The sequence below is a fragment of the Glossina fuscipes genome, unplaced genomic scaffold (assembly GCF_014805625.2).
Source record: "Glossina fuscipes isolate IAEA_lab_2018 unplaced genomic scaffold, Yale_Gfus_2 128, whole genome shotgun sequence".
Taxonomy (NCBI): Eukaryota; Metazoa; Arthropoda; class Insecta; order Diptera; family Glossinidae; genus Glossina; species Glossina fuscipes.
Genome location: NW_023998471.1, coordinates 91,582 through 108,212, shown reverse-complemented (window position 1 = coordinate 108,212; position 16,631 = coordinate 91,582). Strand labels below are relative to the sequence as shown.

Genomic DNA, 16,631 nt, shown 5'->3' with positions numbered 1-16,631 from the left:
TCCTTTTTTTAGTATTTTTTTAAATATTTTTTTAAATAGTGTCTGTCTCTCTTTGAAATGAGTTAAAGCGCGTCTCAAGAAATTTCACGTCTCTCTTCCTTAATGAAATGTATCGTGAAATCGTAATTTAATTTCAACAATACATTAAATTGACATATATATAACGATATCTAAAATATTAATTTTTTGTTTGTTCTTCTTGTTATCTATTATCATATATATAAATTAATAAAAACTGTGCCTTTTATTATTATTATTATTATTATAGATTAATGTATAATAGTTTCTCAAATCATTCCTCAACAAAACATCAAAACATTTATAACAAAAAAATAAATAAATAAAAAAACAGATTCAAAAACAACCCCTTTACTTTACTATTACAAGTAAATGAAGTAAATGGTGAGAAAAGAAGAGAAAAAAAGTGTTTTGTTCAAATTTTCCTCTATTTAGTCTTTTTCATTTTTTTTTCATATATAATATTTTTAATTAATAATTATAAAAAAAAACATAAAAAAAATTCCAAAAAAGAGAAAAATTAACTACAAGTTCGCCTGTTGAAAGACCCACTTTTGTTGTGTCACTGCTCTTTTTCCTTCTTTTACCATCTCCGTAGCAGAAAATTCTGTTCTTGCCTTCTAGTCTTCAAATTTTGCTGACGATGATTTGTTTCAAGTTTTTCTTTCTTTGTTTAAAAATTCATTTTGTTTTTTTTTTTTCATATATTAAAACAAAAAAAGTTTTTCGTCATATTTTTTTTTTAATATTTTTTTAATTTTTTTTTTCAAAGTTCTTATCAAATAGTGTTTTCTTTTCTTTTTTTTTTTTTTTCTTTTTAATTGGAAGTGCTTGGCTTATTTGGGTTTTCTTCTCAAGTGTACAAAAAAAAAAAAAAAAAAAAATGTAATCGTTGTTCGTGTTTGATTTAAGCACCTTCCTCGCCTTCTTCTTCCTCTTCCTTGCCGGTAAGCATAGAAATCAAAGCACCGGTATCGATTTGATTTTTATCATCGATAATCATTTGATCGAAAGCATCATCGACTTCTTTCATGGTGAATTTATCACCGAAATTCATTAACATTTCACGGAATTTATCACCATCAATGAGACCGTCATTATCGAAACATTTAAAAGCGGCAATAACAACTTCATCTTCATCGTTAGCACCGGAGGTAGCCATACGGTTTGCGAACAAGGTTAACAATTGTGTGAAATTAATCGGGCCAGAAGCTTCACCTAACATGGCATCCAACTCCTTGTCGCTGGCAATTTTACCTACCGAATCGAAAGCGGCACGCAAATCGTTCTTGCCAATAATGCCGTCTTTGTCAGCATCCATAAGTTGGAAAGCCTAATCAACACAATCGATGTATTTAATATATTCTCTTACTTATATATCGTCTGCTAATTTTTCGCTAAGCTTAAGCTAATCTACGGGTACTTACTTCTTTGAATTCGGCAATTTGTTTTTGCGAGAAAACTGAGAATACAGAAGATCCGGCACGTTGCTTTGATCTTTTCGAGCCACGGCTACCGCCCGATGCCCTCTTTGAACCAGTTGTTGAAGCTGGTGCAGGAGTGGCGGCTGGGGCGGGAGTTGCTGTCTCAGATGGAGCCTCAGAGGCGGTTTCGGAAGTACCTCCCTCCTCTTTGGTCTTCTTCTTCTTAACCTTCTTCTTCTCATCGGCCTTTTCGGGAAAAGAAGTTAAATTAACGTAGAAAAAAAAACAAAAAATAGGACATTTTGCTTACATTTAAAATTTATAAAAGGATTACGTTCTGCTAGGTAGATACTTTAAACTTCATCTAAATTTGGTTACTATTAGCTTCTCGCATTTTTACAATCAACTCTACTTGTACTGTTGTGATTAATTCAAAATTTTATTAGCTCACATTGCTTTCCTTTGGCGTACTTTAAATGCAGGGTATAAATAGCAAGTTGTTTGCCCGATTTCGATAAAATCTGACACCTAATATTTACACCTTTCTTCGTTATAATTAAGTTTTCCGAATTTTAAACAGCAATGTCCTTCTAATCTCGAAATAAGTCGTTATATTAACCCTTTCCACTTCAATGTCGACTCGATATTATATTATTTAAAATAATCAAATTAAACACACGGTTGTGGGTCACGGCTCATTTCGCTTAATACAAATACTCACTTAACGACTTTTCAAAATAAGGCGTCTGGATGCTTGGAAAGGATCGAAAAAGAAGTCTAATCCGAATGGTTTGGAATAACACTCGTCCTTGGACTAAAATACGTTAGTGCACCAAATTCCATCAAAATATCTGTGGGTTCAATACACGCACATAAGACGGACGGACGAAGAGGTAATGTTATTTTAATTCAGGAAGTGATTCGAAATCGATGAGTGTAATAAAATTCGGGTTTATCTCGACATCTTCTGAGCATCGTATACATCCCCATAAATCTACATAACAGGGTATAATTATGAAATATTTTTTTCGCCCCTTCCATATGCTAAACGTGTCATATTCCGAATATTTACAGTTAGCGGTAAGCAGAAACAACAAAAAGAAATAAGGAGTGCAAACGGTTAAGGACCTAAAAATGAAGGAAAAATTCAACATAAGTGTTATGAAATTTACGGCGTACGCTTTAAAATAAAAATTCTATGCAAAGAAAGTCTCGTCTTCTTGCTGCATAGTAGACTCAACAGAAAAACCAATTGTACCCGCCAGTGGTGGGTAGCCATAGCGTACGGTTTGCGCTCTTAAGTAGAGTAACGAGCGAGATTTTTTAAAGCATTTAATTTTTTTTTCTAATTTTTATGTAAACATTGAATAACTGCAGGCATGACCGTTGTTAAATGTTTCTTAAGCAATATATGCCTGAAAATGTTTAGAGAAATTTGAAAAAATTTTCGCGTGCGCTACTTTAACACCTAAGGACACGGATTTTATCTAACGATTATCTTCATACATAGATTTTTGCACCGTTAAACAAAATAACATATGTTAGTCCTATGTCCTTAGCAATGAAAATAAATAAAATCTTCTTGTTGTAAATTCGGGGCAAATATTGGCCATGACGCTATTTATCGATCAGTTATTTGTGCTAAAATATGAAGTACGAAGACGGTTTTCCTACAATTCTAAAATAAATCCTAAACTACAGTTACTAACTGATAGGTCATTTTACAGTAAACCTCGAAAGGCCCTCGAAATTTCTTTTCTTTGATGAATAGTTCTCGCAGAAGGATCTGAGCTACTTTCTTACACGCTGGCCTTGAGGAATCAATTTCAATGAGCGATACATGAGGACTCAAAAAAAAAAAAGAAAAAGAAAAGAAGAGTAATGGAAGTATTCGAGAAAGAAAAGAGAAACGAGGTCATTTGGAAAATCCGATATTAGTTTTTTATTTCATCTCTTTCTGTCTTAGTAGGTAGTTCACCTATAGCGGAGCCTACAGTAGTAAGTGAATGTTCAGCGATACAAAATATCCGTCTATAATAAATTCATTCCAGTTATCGACTAAGATCTATTGCTGTCACCGAAATGACGCGAAAGGAATATGAACAAATCGCTGATCGCATCACACACAATATCACAAAATTGTAAAAACAATTCCAAGAGCTTGCAGTTTCATATCCTTCTAGAGAATTCAGACAAAAATGAAAAGATTTAAATGCAAAATATCCCAATTTTTTCGGCATTGAAGCGTAACTGATATGAAGATATGTCATTAGGGTTAAGTGAAATCGAGGTGAAATCATTTGTAATTGATTCTCTCCAATATTAATACTATTTTTAGTAACGTTACTAGATATGTACACTAAAAGTATACGACAACACTACGGTTGCCTCTCGTTAGAAAAGTAAATTAGTTACATTACCGTTATTACTACTACAACTACTGTCAAGGTATAAGAAGCATACGAAATTATGTGTACCGACCTTTCATCATTTAAAGTATTGCAGTCATTCAAGGTTTCTAACCATGGTCGTCAGCTCGTCTTTCTATCTTCTATGCCATTTGGTTTGGCCAAGTCGACTGACTAATAATGAAAGTGAGATTTTTCTTTATTTCTTTTTTTTTTTTATTATTCATAATACGTTTGTACGTGAGCGCTCCAATACCGAGGAAGAACTATAAATTAAAGGCAATATAATATGGAAAAATGATTTGTGAAAATGTTTTTGTAATTTTGAAAATCCAATTTTCAAAACTTTCTTTTTTTTTTTTACTTAAATTACTTCTAGAAAACGGTATTTTCCAAATTCACTTTATTTTCTTTTTACTCAAGTGTTTCAATTCTTGATCTATTTATAGATTTCGTATTACGCAAGTTCATCGTACGCCTGGGTACACACATTTTCTCAATATCCTCGTTTAAATGTCTGCATATCGTTGGCTCTTTTTTACACATGAGAAAATATCAAATTACTGTCGTATTTTTAGAAATTTCATAAATATTCACACACACACACACACATATATATATATATATATATATATATATATATATATACATGCATACGAATTTTTTTTTTCAATTTCACGGTTTTTTGAATTAAAGAAATTTTTCATTTTCATAAAAAAATTTTTAGTTTTTCTTTTATTTTTTTTTTTGTTGAAAAATTCTTTTACAACAATTTTAAAACAATTTCATTTCGTAAATGTAACGGAAACCTTTTCAGAAGACGTAATCCTTTTAGTAATATTGCGTTTTTTTTTCTCTTTTTTTTATAATAGATTTGTTATTATCGACGTTTTTCCTTACCATGGTGCTAGCTTTCTGTGCTGTAAGTCTAAACGGATCGAGCGGTCAGAGCACACTAAGTGTTCTGGCTGATTTTATCGTTGCGATGATGATATTTTAAGAAAAATTTTCAAAATCTACAAAAATTTCCAAATTCTATACATTTGAAAATATTCAATACATTACTTACACATGCACCATACATAAGTAGAGAACCGCACACATAAAAAGAGAGAGAGAGAGAGAGAGAGAGGGAGAGAGCAAGCGAGAGAGACTTTTAAACAGCAGCATTATGGCTGGGAGGGTCTCTTAGGCATAGACGATATTGTTTGTAAGCATAACGGTGATACCATTTTTAGTTCGTGCAAGGCATGCTATTTTCTTAGGCGGTGTACAGGCGGCTTAACTTGATATTTCGCCTGCGCTTGTACACACACGGTATACCTGGTAGGTATATGTAGGCCCCAACAACCAAAAAAAAAAAAACGAAAAAATCTAAATATAAAAATTCGAAAATTTTCTTGAAACACTCTCCTTTGACATTCGCTCTCTTTATATTACCTCTTTATTGCTGTTGTTGTTAATATCACCTACATTTTATGTTGTCGCTCGATTTGTTTTTACACAATTTTCTCCATTCCTTTGCTCTACGTTATGGATATATGTTCATTCTTACTTAATTCGTTTTTTTTTTTCTTTTTTTTTTTCTACATCTACAAACACATCGTATACGTTGTTCTTCTTCATTTTGCGTTTGTATTCATTTCTTTCTTTCATCAAACTATTATGAAAATTCCGCACATAATAATGTGAAAATTCATTCGTCTTTATCAGCTCATCGTTACGCATCGAATCAAAGGCTTCTTCACAAGATGATGCATATGTTTATAAATCCACGGGATAGATGTCATGATTATCGCGAAAATCTACAAAAATATGCATGGTTGCGATGATAGACTTCTTTATAAATTTTTGCAAAAACACGTCCCGAAGACAACTATTTATCATTAAGAACTTTTTCATACACAATTTTATTATATTTTTTGCAACTATTTTGCTAAGTTTCAAAACTTTTGCTCATAAGAACATTTAAGATATTCGACACCCATAGTTCATGGTTCTAACTTTAATAATTGCCGAATAATGAGCAAAATTCCGAAAATTTTGGTTAAAAAAAACTGGGTTGCGTTCAGTTTACGCCCCATTGCGCGTTTTTGTTCTGACCAATTTGTCCTATTTTCAATACCATCCTGCGTGCAAAAGCTTCCAAAGTTTCTATTAAATTTGAAGTCGATATCTTCATTTTTGCGGCCGAGAGAGTCCAAACAGACACACACACCGACGGACATGGCTAAATCAACTCAGAATTTCACGCTGATCAAGAATACATATACTTCATAGGGTCTCTGAAGCTTCCTTTTAGGTGTTACATATATTTTGAAATAAAACAAAATGAGTATATCGCCATCTTAGAGTGGTGGATGTAAAAAGGAAACATAAAATCTTTTGCTAATTTTAAGTAAATGAGTTCGTAAATGATTTTATACCTATATTCGGTCCAGGCGTTTTTAAACTCCACTTTCTTGTTAATTTTTCGAAGGCGGAAGCAATTCGAACTTATTTCAGACGATATATTGATAGACATGTATCGTATGTCTTTGTGTCAGCATGCATGCGCAAAGTTAAAATACCCGTCCGACCGAGCATGCTAATGCAATGACAATAATAATGTGAAAATGATACAAAAGAAAAGTGAACTAACACTCTCTTGAGCAATGGATGGGGAGAAAACATGCAGAAATGGATTTTTTCCTATTGCAAGCTTTACCTGATCATGGACATTTTTCGAGTTATTTCTGCCATTTAGACCCACGAGTGGGTAACGCATGCCACCTGTCCTGTCTACCCGGGTGGGGCCTATTTAAGGAATATACTTTGCAGGTCTCTAAAAGTAGAAATAACCCCATGTTGCTTGCTACCGGTTATACTGACGGGCAAAAGATAATGGAAACAAGCGTCAGTTTTTTTTGCACGACATACCCCGATATAAAGCTACGCGAAAATGACATCCAAATCCTTTATCACGCAAGAACAGGGGCGATACATGTCGATGCAATACGAAAACGAATGCGGAATCTTACACCAGTTTAGGACCACTAGTTGTCAGCGCGCTACCACTACGTCCATAAAAAAATATGTCTACAGATAGTTATGAATCTCTACAGATATCTATAGATGTCTACAGATATTTACAGTATATGTCATTTTTTAGTGTCGAAGCTCCAATCAGTTTGTTTTTCATATCCCTCTATCTTCTACCGTCGTCAAATGGACACCGCAGCTAATTCCAGCAACTTTAAGCCTGTCGAGTAGAATCATTTTTACAGGGAAAATCTGTAGATATTTATGAATCTCTACAGATATCTACAGATAACTATGCGCCTATGTCGAATGTCGGAGCTCGACCTAGTTTAACCTTTATAACCCCTTATATTATTTCGCCGTCTTATGGACAACGCAGCTAATTCCAGCAACTTTAAGATTTTCAAATACGATCAGCCGGTTCGATTGCAGTCAATACTCTTGTGTAAACTTAGTCGATATGCGTTATAAGCTAATTGCACGCGACGACGGGGAAGTCCATCTCGAGGTAATGCGAAAGCGACTCCGCAATGGATTTTTATCCCAGTGCAGAACCACGTCCTTAAAAAACGAACGTACATAACACTAAGGAAAGTCTATAGACAGTTATGAATTTCTACAGATATCTATAGACGTCTACGTGCACATAAATGTCCATGTTCAGTGCCTACGCTCGAAACTGTTTGCCGTTTACATCCCCCTATATTATTTCGCCATCTTAGGGGCAACGCAGCTAATTTTACCAACTTTAAGCCTACCGAATACGATTATTTTTACAACTGATTCAACTGTAGCAAAAATTTTCGTATAAACTTGTGCCATAAGTTATCGTTAGCCGCGCGGAAGGACACAGTCCAATAAATTGCTAAACAGATTTGATTCAATCAAATCAAATTGTACCGAGTTTCGGTGATAATGTAGGGTATTGCTGTACAGAGTTGCAGGAAATTGTTTGACAATAAATAATTGCAAAAGTACAGTAGAAGCTTCTTATTCGCGCTTCCTTCATCCGCGTTTTCACTATTCGCGGATTACAAAAATTCGATCCAATTCCTATATTCGCGGCTATAAATTTCTTCACTCGCGGATCTAATAAGTACATACATAATATTAAAAGGATTCGAATAGGTATCCAACCCAATATCCAATTACCCTTCCGTATTCACGGTTTCTGTATTCGCGGCACATATACCCCGCGAATAAAGAACTTTTACTGCATTTAATTATGATGATGACTTGACAGAATTTTAGAGATTCTAGTTAGAGTTACGATTTCTTTTGCTCTGCTAGGCTATTTCGGGCTTGACAACCAATTGGAATTCAAATGGGCTTTGTACAACGCTTTAAAGAGAGTTTTAAATCCAAGTAGAAATTGCATGCTAATTTCAGTTGCAGATCCCAAGTTGAAGGGCATTTTTGAGTCTGGTCGAAACACAAATGCGCATAACGCTTCCATCTCCTATGCTGCGGATACGAATAACGGTTTCATTTTCTAATACAATTTCACCTCCCTTGAGACGCTGATCTAATTATCGATTGCAGCACTAGTCCTTATTGGAAGTAGAATTCAACTTGAAGATGGGATGTGGACTGATAAAAATTGCAATTTAATTGAAAATCTTTTTTAATTGTCTACATGTCTATATGTCCATATTCTGATTATGCTCTTATGACGACGCCCAAAAATGAGTTTTTTAGTGAGTTGTCCCAAAAAAATATCCCCATCTGTCTACACGAAATTTCTATACTACTGCTAGTAGTAACGAAGGATGGACAACATGTTAATTGAAATATTTGGCGCCATTTCTATTTACGCACGAAATTAAATGATGCACATAAAAACGCCAGGCATGCTGTCCTTAATTGACGTATCGGATGCATGTTCAAAATAAAGTTTTTTTTATTTATTTATTTATTTATTCCACTTATACAAGAAACTCAACTAAAAATTTTGACAGTCGTTCAATTGACTCTTAAAGTAAATCTTAAATTAATTAATATTAAAACTTAGGAAAAGTGCAATAAAACAAATAAGAATGAAAAAGAAAAAAAGCATGTACACAACTAGCATAGAGCCACACCCACAACCGGTACAGGACCAAATTGCGATTGAACCCCTAAGCCATCGCAAACACACATAAGCTTGGCAACCGATAATGAAACTCAAATGGTATTCGAATGTAATTGAACGACTTTTAATGCTTATCTACATTACCAATCTGCAATGCCTTAGTACTGTTTTGCAAGAGCAATAAGTTCTAGTATACCTGGTGATTCCGCTCGATGTATTTCATGAACCCCAACCAAACCAGATCCTTTTTCGGCATTTCGCCTATGGATTTCACCAATTTTTATCATATATGAAAATTTTGAAATAAGAAAATTTGTAAAATATAATTCATATACTCATATATTCGCTTAAATAAATTGAAAATAGGATTTAAGTTTAATAGATTTCTCTTGTAACGTAAATAATAATCAAGCATGAAATTATTTCTTTTCCGATTGATTTCGAAAAATGTTGAAAGACAATAAATATATGGCGTCTGTAAGACTTCCTGCACATTTGGAAACCAAAAAAAAATAAATTGTGTGCAGAAAAAATTTCAAAAATTACACTTGAAGACTGACAGAAAATAAAACGTAAAAAAAAAGAGAGACATAATGAAAATTTGCGAAATAGTTGCGTTTTGCATAGAGAACACTTTGGCTAATCGCCAAAGAAATCGTAATACATTTCAAAACTAGAAAATTCAAATGAGATGAAACAGAAAGAATCGGCATTAAACGCAACACAAGAATAATATAATAATTAATGTTTCTTGTGCTTTTTTTTTTCTTTTTCAAATTTCTAAACAATGTGGGTGAGGAATAAATCTTATATACAAAGAAGGGGAAAACAAATTGAATTGATAGAACCGCACAGCCGTTTCGTCCCCCATGAATCATAATCATAAGCATCGAATTTTTTTCAATTTTTTATATTCTCTTTCGATCCCATGAATGTGTGTCGGCTAATGTATAAGTATATATATATTCTGAGTATATTCTGTAAATAGAAATAAAGTAAAGAAAATTTTTTATTTCAATTGTTTGGCTAATCGCCATCGCGAGGCTTGATATACATATTTAATAGTAACCAAAAATATTTACTTCAACTTATTTCGAAAAAATATCTCTCGTATAGTCATTCAAAAAACTGTTTAGTGATTTATCAGCTTTTATCAGAATGAACGAAGGGAATGGGGTTTTGCATTTGACCTCGTCAGTTAAATAATTCGAAACGAAAACAAGTAAAAAAAAAGAAAGAAATTAATATTTGTCTTAAAACGAACTTTGAATACCCATCATTTAAGGAAATTGTCCGTTTTGAGTGATTAGAATCTTCCTGAACCAACGTTATGGACAGTTCTACATAATATTTACATTCATTTTTACTTCGGCTGTACGCTAAAATCTCGCATGTTCGCAAATGTAGCACGTCCATTCTCGCATAAAAGTTTTCGCTCATTTCTATAGATATTTGCTTCTAGTTCGGGTTTAATACATGTTCTTTGCTTATAACCGATATATATATATATATATACTTTTCTTTAATATGACCATTAAAGTAGGAGACTTATAACGTACTCGTTTTATATGGTGACTATCAGAAAAAAGCGAAGAAAGGGAAAGAGATCGGGAGTCGGTAAAAATCAAGTGGGTGTGTGCTTCGCCTTTACCAACTGAGTAACCCCCACAATCTATCAATCAAATTAAACTTTACCGCACTGAGATTGGCACCCGCGAACAATGACTTAGTAGTCGCGATTTTTACCTGTTCGGTTCCTCTTAGTTGGGTTCAGATCATATTGCACACGATCACACAATCAGCCGAGAGCATATACCCTAACCGCCAGATATCAATTCATCTCTCTATTTTTGCGCCGAAGCGTTCCAAAAACCGACTAATTTATAATGTTACACATACATACAACAAATCACTGAATAAGCTCGGCATTATTGACAAATCTTTATGACTTTTAGATAGAATCAATGTTTAAGCGAAATGCGACAGAGTTTTACAAAAGTAGCAAAAACTATCGTCTATAGTGGGAGCATGTCGCCCTGTTAACCTGTTGAGTGATATGTTACAATGTTAACTTTGACCCACCCTTAAAGGATATTCGCTATGGGCACAGCCCAAATACATTGAAGAGGCCACTACCCACGCAAACGGAATTGTGTTGATAATTTGCAGCCGGATTTTTTTTGTTTTTAATGTCTTTTCCGCCTTATTCACTCAGGAGCGCATTAGCATCTCCTTTGTTGACTTGCTTACACGGAAAATTTTGCAGATCTATATATCATTAATTTATAGTTACGTAGGTGATATTTTTGTGTTATATCTAATTCATCTTTAAGATGGATCATTTGTCTTAACATCTTAATGCATACAATGGTAGCGTCTTCCCGTTGTAGTGCAAGATGTCGATCAAAATTGTTCTAAAATATTTTTTGATTGGTGGTGCGACGAGTAAGGAGATTACGTTCATGTCAAATACAAACCTTATTTACATTTTAACTGAAATAAATGTGAAATAATAAAGCGTTTACGTTCATTACTGGTATGCAAGATTTTTAAAGAGGTTATACCGCAGATGGACAAATCTTCGCATCAAATTTTTGGGCCGATATCCGCTATTGGTTATAAATAAGTAAAAGCTCATGTTTGAATGTTCTTAGGATTTTTGTTGGCCTTTTGGATATACTTGGGGTGATTTTCAAGTCAACGAAAATAATTTGGAAAAACTAAAGTTTCCTCTCTCTAATTAATACTGAAAAGTCCAGTAAATCAAGTCATATTCTGTTGACGAATATTGTAATTGTCGACTTTCTAATATATATTTGTGCATGTTACAACCGCAAAGACGAATCTAATGTAACTCCCACGCCTTCGGACGTAAGCGTAACGAGAACAATCTACAAATAAATGTGTTTATATTTATATACCCTCGTATGTGTGTATGCATGTGTATGTCTATTTATCTATAACTATATATATGCACACAAACATTCTATACAAAACTTGTTTACATTTTATAAATTTCTAGACCCTTTACACAGATGTAGTACGTCATTTAGCACCAGATAGATTCTTGTGTTAAACAGAAAAAAAATGCATACGTATAGGCTTAAGTTACTTATACAATAACACAGAAAACAATGTAATTATTTATAAAGCTTTTGTATATGATATGACTTATATAGATTGCTTTGCTCGATGACCAAAAATAGAACTGCCCACACGCACTATGGTACTACCCACTTCAATCTGAATAAGACAAGAGAATATAGAAAAGAAAAGAAAAACTATTTTGTCTTCTTTTTTTTGTTTTTTGAAAAATTTGTAATTTTTAATTTTACCGCTTTTTCAAAATCATCAGACATTCCCATCGACACTTGCACTTCTTCCGGTTTCAACTGGTAATCTCCGCATATTTGTCGATGCACTTTCATTAAGCATACAAAATCTGGATTTGGTCCTTTCGTATAATCATGACCAAATGCTCCTATTGTCATCACACCATCCACTCGCAAATTTGTTAGATTCTCTCTAATGTGCTTGTAAAGTCTTGAAGCTTCATTCGGTTCTATACCATTCTTAGCTAAAAAATAATAAAAAAAAATTTTTTTAAATAATTTAAAGCAAAAAATTCATTTATTTTACCATCCTCGCCACTAGTATTGATTTGTATTAACACCCTTAGTGGTTGCTTATTGTCAATTTCCAATTTTTTCCAAGAATTATTCAAGTTATCAGCCAACTTTTCGGTATCCACCGTTTGTATTAAGTGAATGTTAGGTAGTTTTAGAATCTGTATGGAAATGTATAATAACAGGAGTTGTATTTGCCCTTTTTGTTTTGTGTATCGATATATTTAAAGGTGTCACAAAAGCTTGATTATGTTATCATGCAAAGTATATTAATTCTAAGTTATAAACTTTCCAAAATTCTGATCAAATTCTTGCGCTGGGAAGGAATCATCAAACAGTCGTAAAAGTTTGCTTTTGATTTTTTATTTATATTTACTATTGATATTATGATCAATTAAAACAAAGGAATAAATTCCAGGACTACAAGTAGGATGTATTACTATCGCCTCTTTTCTTTATTAAATAGATGAAAGGATGAGTCTCGTCGACCTAGTAATCTTAACTATTTTATTGATAATTACTTTGAAGATGTCAATACGACTAGACACCTCAAATAGGAATATTCTAATTGTAAATTTTGTCCAACTATTAGGTGTCAAGAAAGTATTAGAACTTTTCTAGGGAAGTAAACTTTACTATTATTGTGATATGATATAATTGGATTGAGATTTTTTTCGTAATCACAACAGATATCTGAATGATGCTCATCTTAGAAATTGGCTTCTTTTGTTCAGATGACGAAATTTATCTTTTAATCATATATTTAAGTTATTATGGTAGAGTTATAAGTAATACCTTTGATATTATTATTATTATAATAAATTTAGCCAGAGAAATAAATTCTTAGACTTAAAGCACTAATAGCCAAGGTCATCGCCTTTCAAATCTTAGATATTTCGGTTTTTCTTCGTTTAAGGCCTTCTTCGACTAAGGCCTTCAACAAAAACTGCTTGAGGTAGTTTGCTCCGAATTTCGTTCTCTCATTTACAGCGAGCGGCAAAGGGAGTAAAAGATACAAAGCAGTTCGTATTACAATATTTGGTTGTACTTAGAAATTGGCCACATTCCTGTTCAAAAAATTCTAATCACTTTATGGATACACACTCTATTGCCTACCAATATGTGTATTTCCTACTATGCAGCAAAAGGTAGTTCATCCCTTTAATTAAAATAATACCCCTTTAATAAAATACCTTTGGCAAATGTCTCCAATCTATGAGAAATACGCTTAAGATATAGAACAGATAAAGCACATAAACATACATATTATTAAATCCCATATCTTTTTAAATTTCTTTGAATGTTTTTGCAAAATAGTACACACCTCAGTAATCTTTAATTTTATACGAGATTAATTTGTTATTGTTTTGCAATCCGTATATTTTATTTACCTTATTTACTTTATTGTTTTGCAAATGTCCGATAAAGTGCCACTTAATGTCAGGGCATTTTTGTAAAATTTCTGGATGTTGACTTTTGTCAACCAATTCTTGGACGTAATTTTCGCCAAAATGACGTTGACCCACTGAATAAGCATCGATTATCATTTCAATGGGTTTTGTTTTACTAACAGCCACCAAGAAAGGTTTACCGGCCTCCAAATCCTTTAAATTCAACGCAATCACTCTTCGTGTACCAATTAATTAAATATATGTGCATTACCTTTGGCCTTTGTTCGTAAGCGGCATCAATTCGTTTAAGTATTTGTTGCAAACCGGCTTTTACATCAATGTCCGCCATAACGCGTTTTATCATTAAGCCAAAGAGGAGTAACAAAAATTAATTAAAAAATATCCGAATGCAGAACAACGGCATCTTATGTTATCAATAATAAGAAACAGCTGTTTATGCAGATAATATCTGTAGAATGTATATGGAACGCATCTTCAATGCTCACGAATACAACGCTAATAAAAAACGGTATTTTTTCAATCTCTTCCAATATCGTCCGGTATTTACAGTTAGACAGAAATGAGTTCTTTTAATAAACCACTAAATTCGAAGTTCATTTCAGATTTATTTTTACAAGGAAACTCCGCTTTTATTTAAAAACAAGTGAGAAAATTTCATACCCATCGCCGTTTACTCCAAAAAATGGCAAAAGAAGTAAAAGAACAACATTTTCATGCGCTACTTTTAAAATAAAATTTTTTGTCGTACAGGCACGTGGACGTTGTAGGCGTGTCCTTTGAAAAACTTAAGTCAATTCCGAATTCTTTTGCAAATTTGTGGTCGATATCTGCACTTTCGCTAACGGAAGAAAGTGTGCCACAAAGTCCACAGACGCTTATGAACATACCAATAGACGAACATGTTTAGGTGTAAACCAAATTTGAAACTGGCCAAGGATGTATATGCTTTATAGGGGTTTTCAAGCATGTTTCTGTGCATTATAAAGCTATTGAAAAAACAATTAAATTTGACTACACTATAATATTGGGTAGGCGTGGTTAATTTTTTCCATTTTATGCCAAAATGCCGTAGCATCACCCATGGAATATACGTTCAAATTTTTGTACATTTACTTGCTGTTGTTTATGACTAATAAAAAAAACAATTTTTCACTTCTTTTGAAAAACACAAATGTTCTCAGCTTACGTGGGCTGTGGGTTTGTCCTTCGATCGATTTCTCCCATTTTTAATATTGACCTACGCTCGAGAATTTGCAATATTTCTGCCACATTTGAAGTCGATAGCTTCATTTTTGCAGGATAAGGTTAACAATAGACATTACACAGAAGGACACGACTAAAACGATTTAGAGTTTGATGCTGATGAAGAATATATATATACATACTGGCGTCTCTGATGCTTCCTACTTGGGGTTGCAGACGTTTTATGAATATACCACTTATCCTTTGCTGATGGGTATAAAAATAAGAGGGAAAAATTTTGAATCGAGTCAATCAATCGCGCTTTTGACAATTTATATAAATATGATGACACTTTTTTAATATTCTAACGAGGGACATTTCCAACATTTTGTTTCTTATAACCGCCTTTTTCTTGACATATTTGATGGCCTTTTGTTGTCTCTTAACAGTTTTGATGGCACTTGTTAACATTGTGTTTCGTTATGATGGTAATGGATTTTTTATGGTGATAATGAAATGGAAAACCTTTGCAATCAAATCTAAAATTTCATCTAATCAAATAAAAAAGGGCGGGTGTGTGCCAAACATTTATAAAAAGTAGAAAAATACTTCGGAAATCCCATAAGCTACTACTTCGATAAAAGCTTATATCATCTTGTGTCTGCTAGAAAAAGTATTATTGTTTAAAAATGCTGTACAAAGAAAAAATGACAGGTTTTATTAGCACAGCGCCGCGCAGGAAAACCGTCAGTGATGTGCGAAAATTGTCAGTCAATTTATTTTAAAATTAGTTCTGATATCTGAAAACTGATTAGAAACATTTTGTAACAGTTTTAATACAATTGTGTATATACAGCGAACTACTGCAATTAAACCATGCACGAAAAATTTGATTATAAGTAGTAAAAGATATTTTCATATAAATAAAAGTCATCAAAACATTTTGAAACGCTACATGCTTTATAATCGTAAAGGATGAAAATGAAGTACTTGGTAGCTAGTCTTGTGCTAAACATTAGAAATTTAACACTTCTCCATAATAACGTTTCTATTTATATTATTTATATGATAAACTTTAACTTGTCGAAGCGTAAGAACCATTAATTTCCCTTCGACTTATCCATCACAGAAGTTTCTTGATAATCAGTGTAAAAATATGCAAATCTTTGTGGTTTAGGTTTACAATAGAAGTTAAGGCTTCCTATGGAACTCTTAACTAATCCGTTGTCTTAAACTGCAAAACTATTCGATGCTCTGTTTATATAATGACTCTGCACATCGCACTGACGAAAGAGAAGAGACATTAATTCGCTAGAATAAGTATTAAAAACTTACGTGCCTCGCATTCAAATTTATCGAAAAATTATGTAATCTTCGAGGTTACAACGGGTAACGCTTGCACAGCATCTCGAAAAGGTGGTACGATCTTAATATTGGATATGGATACTCTTCTAATTAATCTAGTTTTT

At 33.1% G+C, this 16,631-nt stretch overlaps 2 protein-coding genes across 2 annotated transcripts; both read right to left on the bottom strand.

The window, feature by feature from the left end:
- Positions 1 to 818: 818 nt before the first annotated feature.
- LOC119640803 (myosin regulatory light chain 2) lies at positions 819 to 4,855 on the bottom strand. The gene is made up of 3 exons (XM_038039039.1): positions 4,751 to 4,855; positions 1,446 to 1,688; positions 819 to 1,351 (listed from the first exon to the last, which is right to left on the bottom strand). The coding sequence occupies exons 1-3, from the start codon at positions 4,751 to 4,753 to the stop codon at positions 926 to 928; spliced, it is 672 nt and encodes a 223-aa protein (XP_037894967.1). The 5' UTR covers positions 4,754 to 4,855; the 3' UTR covers positions 819 to 925.
- A 4,174-nt stretch (positions 4,856 to 9,029) lies between these two features.
- Positions 9,030 to 14,626, bottom strand: LOC119640867 (pyridoxal phosphate homeostasis protein). Its single transcript, XM_038039145.1, has 5 exons — positions 14,231 to 14,626; positions 13,960 to 14,172; positions 12,582 to 12,729; positions 12,278 to 12,519; positions 9,030 to 12,185 (listed from the first exon to the last, which is right to left on the bottom strand). Exons 1-5 carry the CDS (start codon positions 14,321 to 14,323, stop codon positions 12,114 to 12,116), a joined length of 768 nt encoding a protein of 255 aa, XP_037895073.1. The 5' UTR covers positions 14,324 to 14,626; the 3' UTR covers positions 9,030 to 12,113.
- Between the last annotated feature and the right edge of the window lie 2,005 nt (positions 14,627 to 16,631).

What these genes read in the sequence shown, in the direction of transcription:
- LOC119640803 (XM_038039039.1), bottom strand. An exon ending in AAATTGCCGAATTCAAAGAA is followed by an intron (nt 1,352 to 1,445) that starts GTAAGTACCCGT and finishes TGTGTTGATTAG; the next exon opens with GCTTTCCAACTTATGGATGC.
- LOC119640867 (XM_038039145.1), bottom strand. Translation starts at nt 14,323, where the DNA reads ATGATAAAACGCGTTATGGCGGACATTGATGTAAAAGCCGGTTTGCAA. An exon ending in CTTACGAACAAAGGCCAAAG is followed by an intron (nt 14,173 to 14,230) that starts GTAATGCACATA and finishes TTGAATTTAAAG; the next exon opens with GATTTGGAGGCCGGTAAACC. An exon ending in CAATACTAGTGGCGAGGATG is followed by an intron (nt 12,520 to 12,581) that starts GTAAAATAAATG and finishes ATTATTTTTTAG; the next exon opens with CTAAGAATGGTATAGAACCG.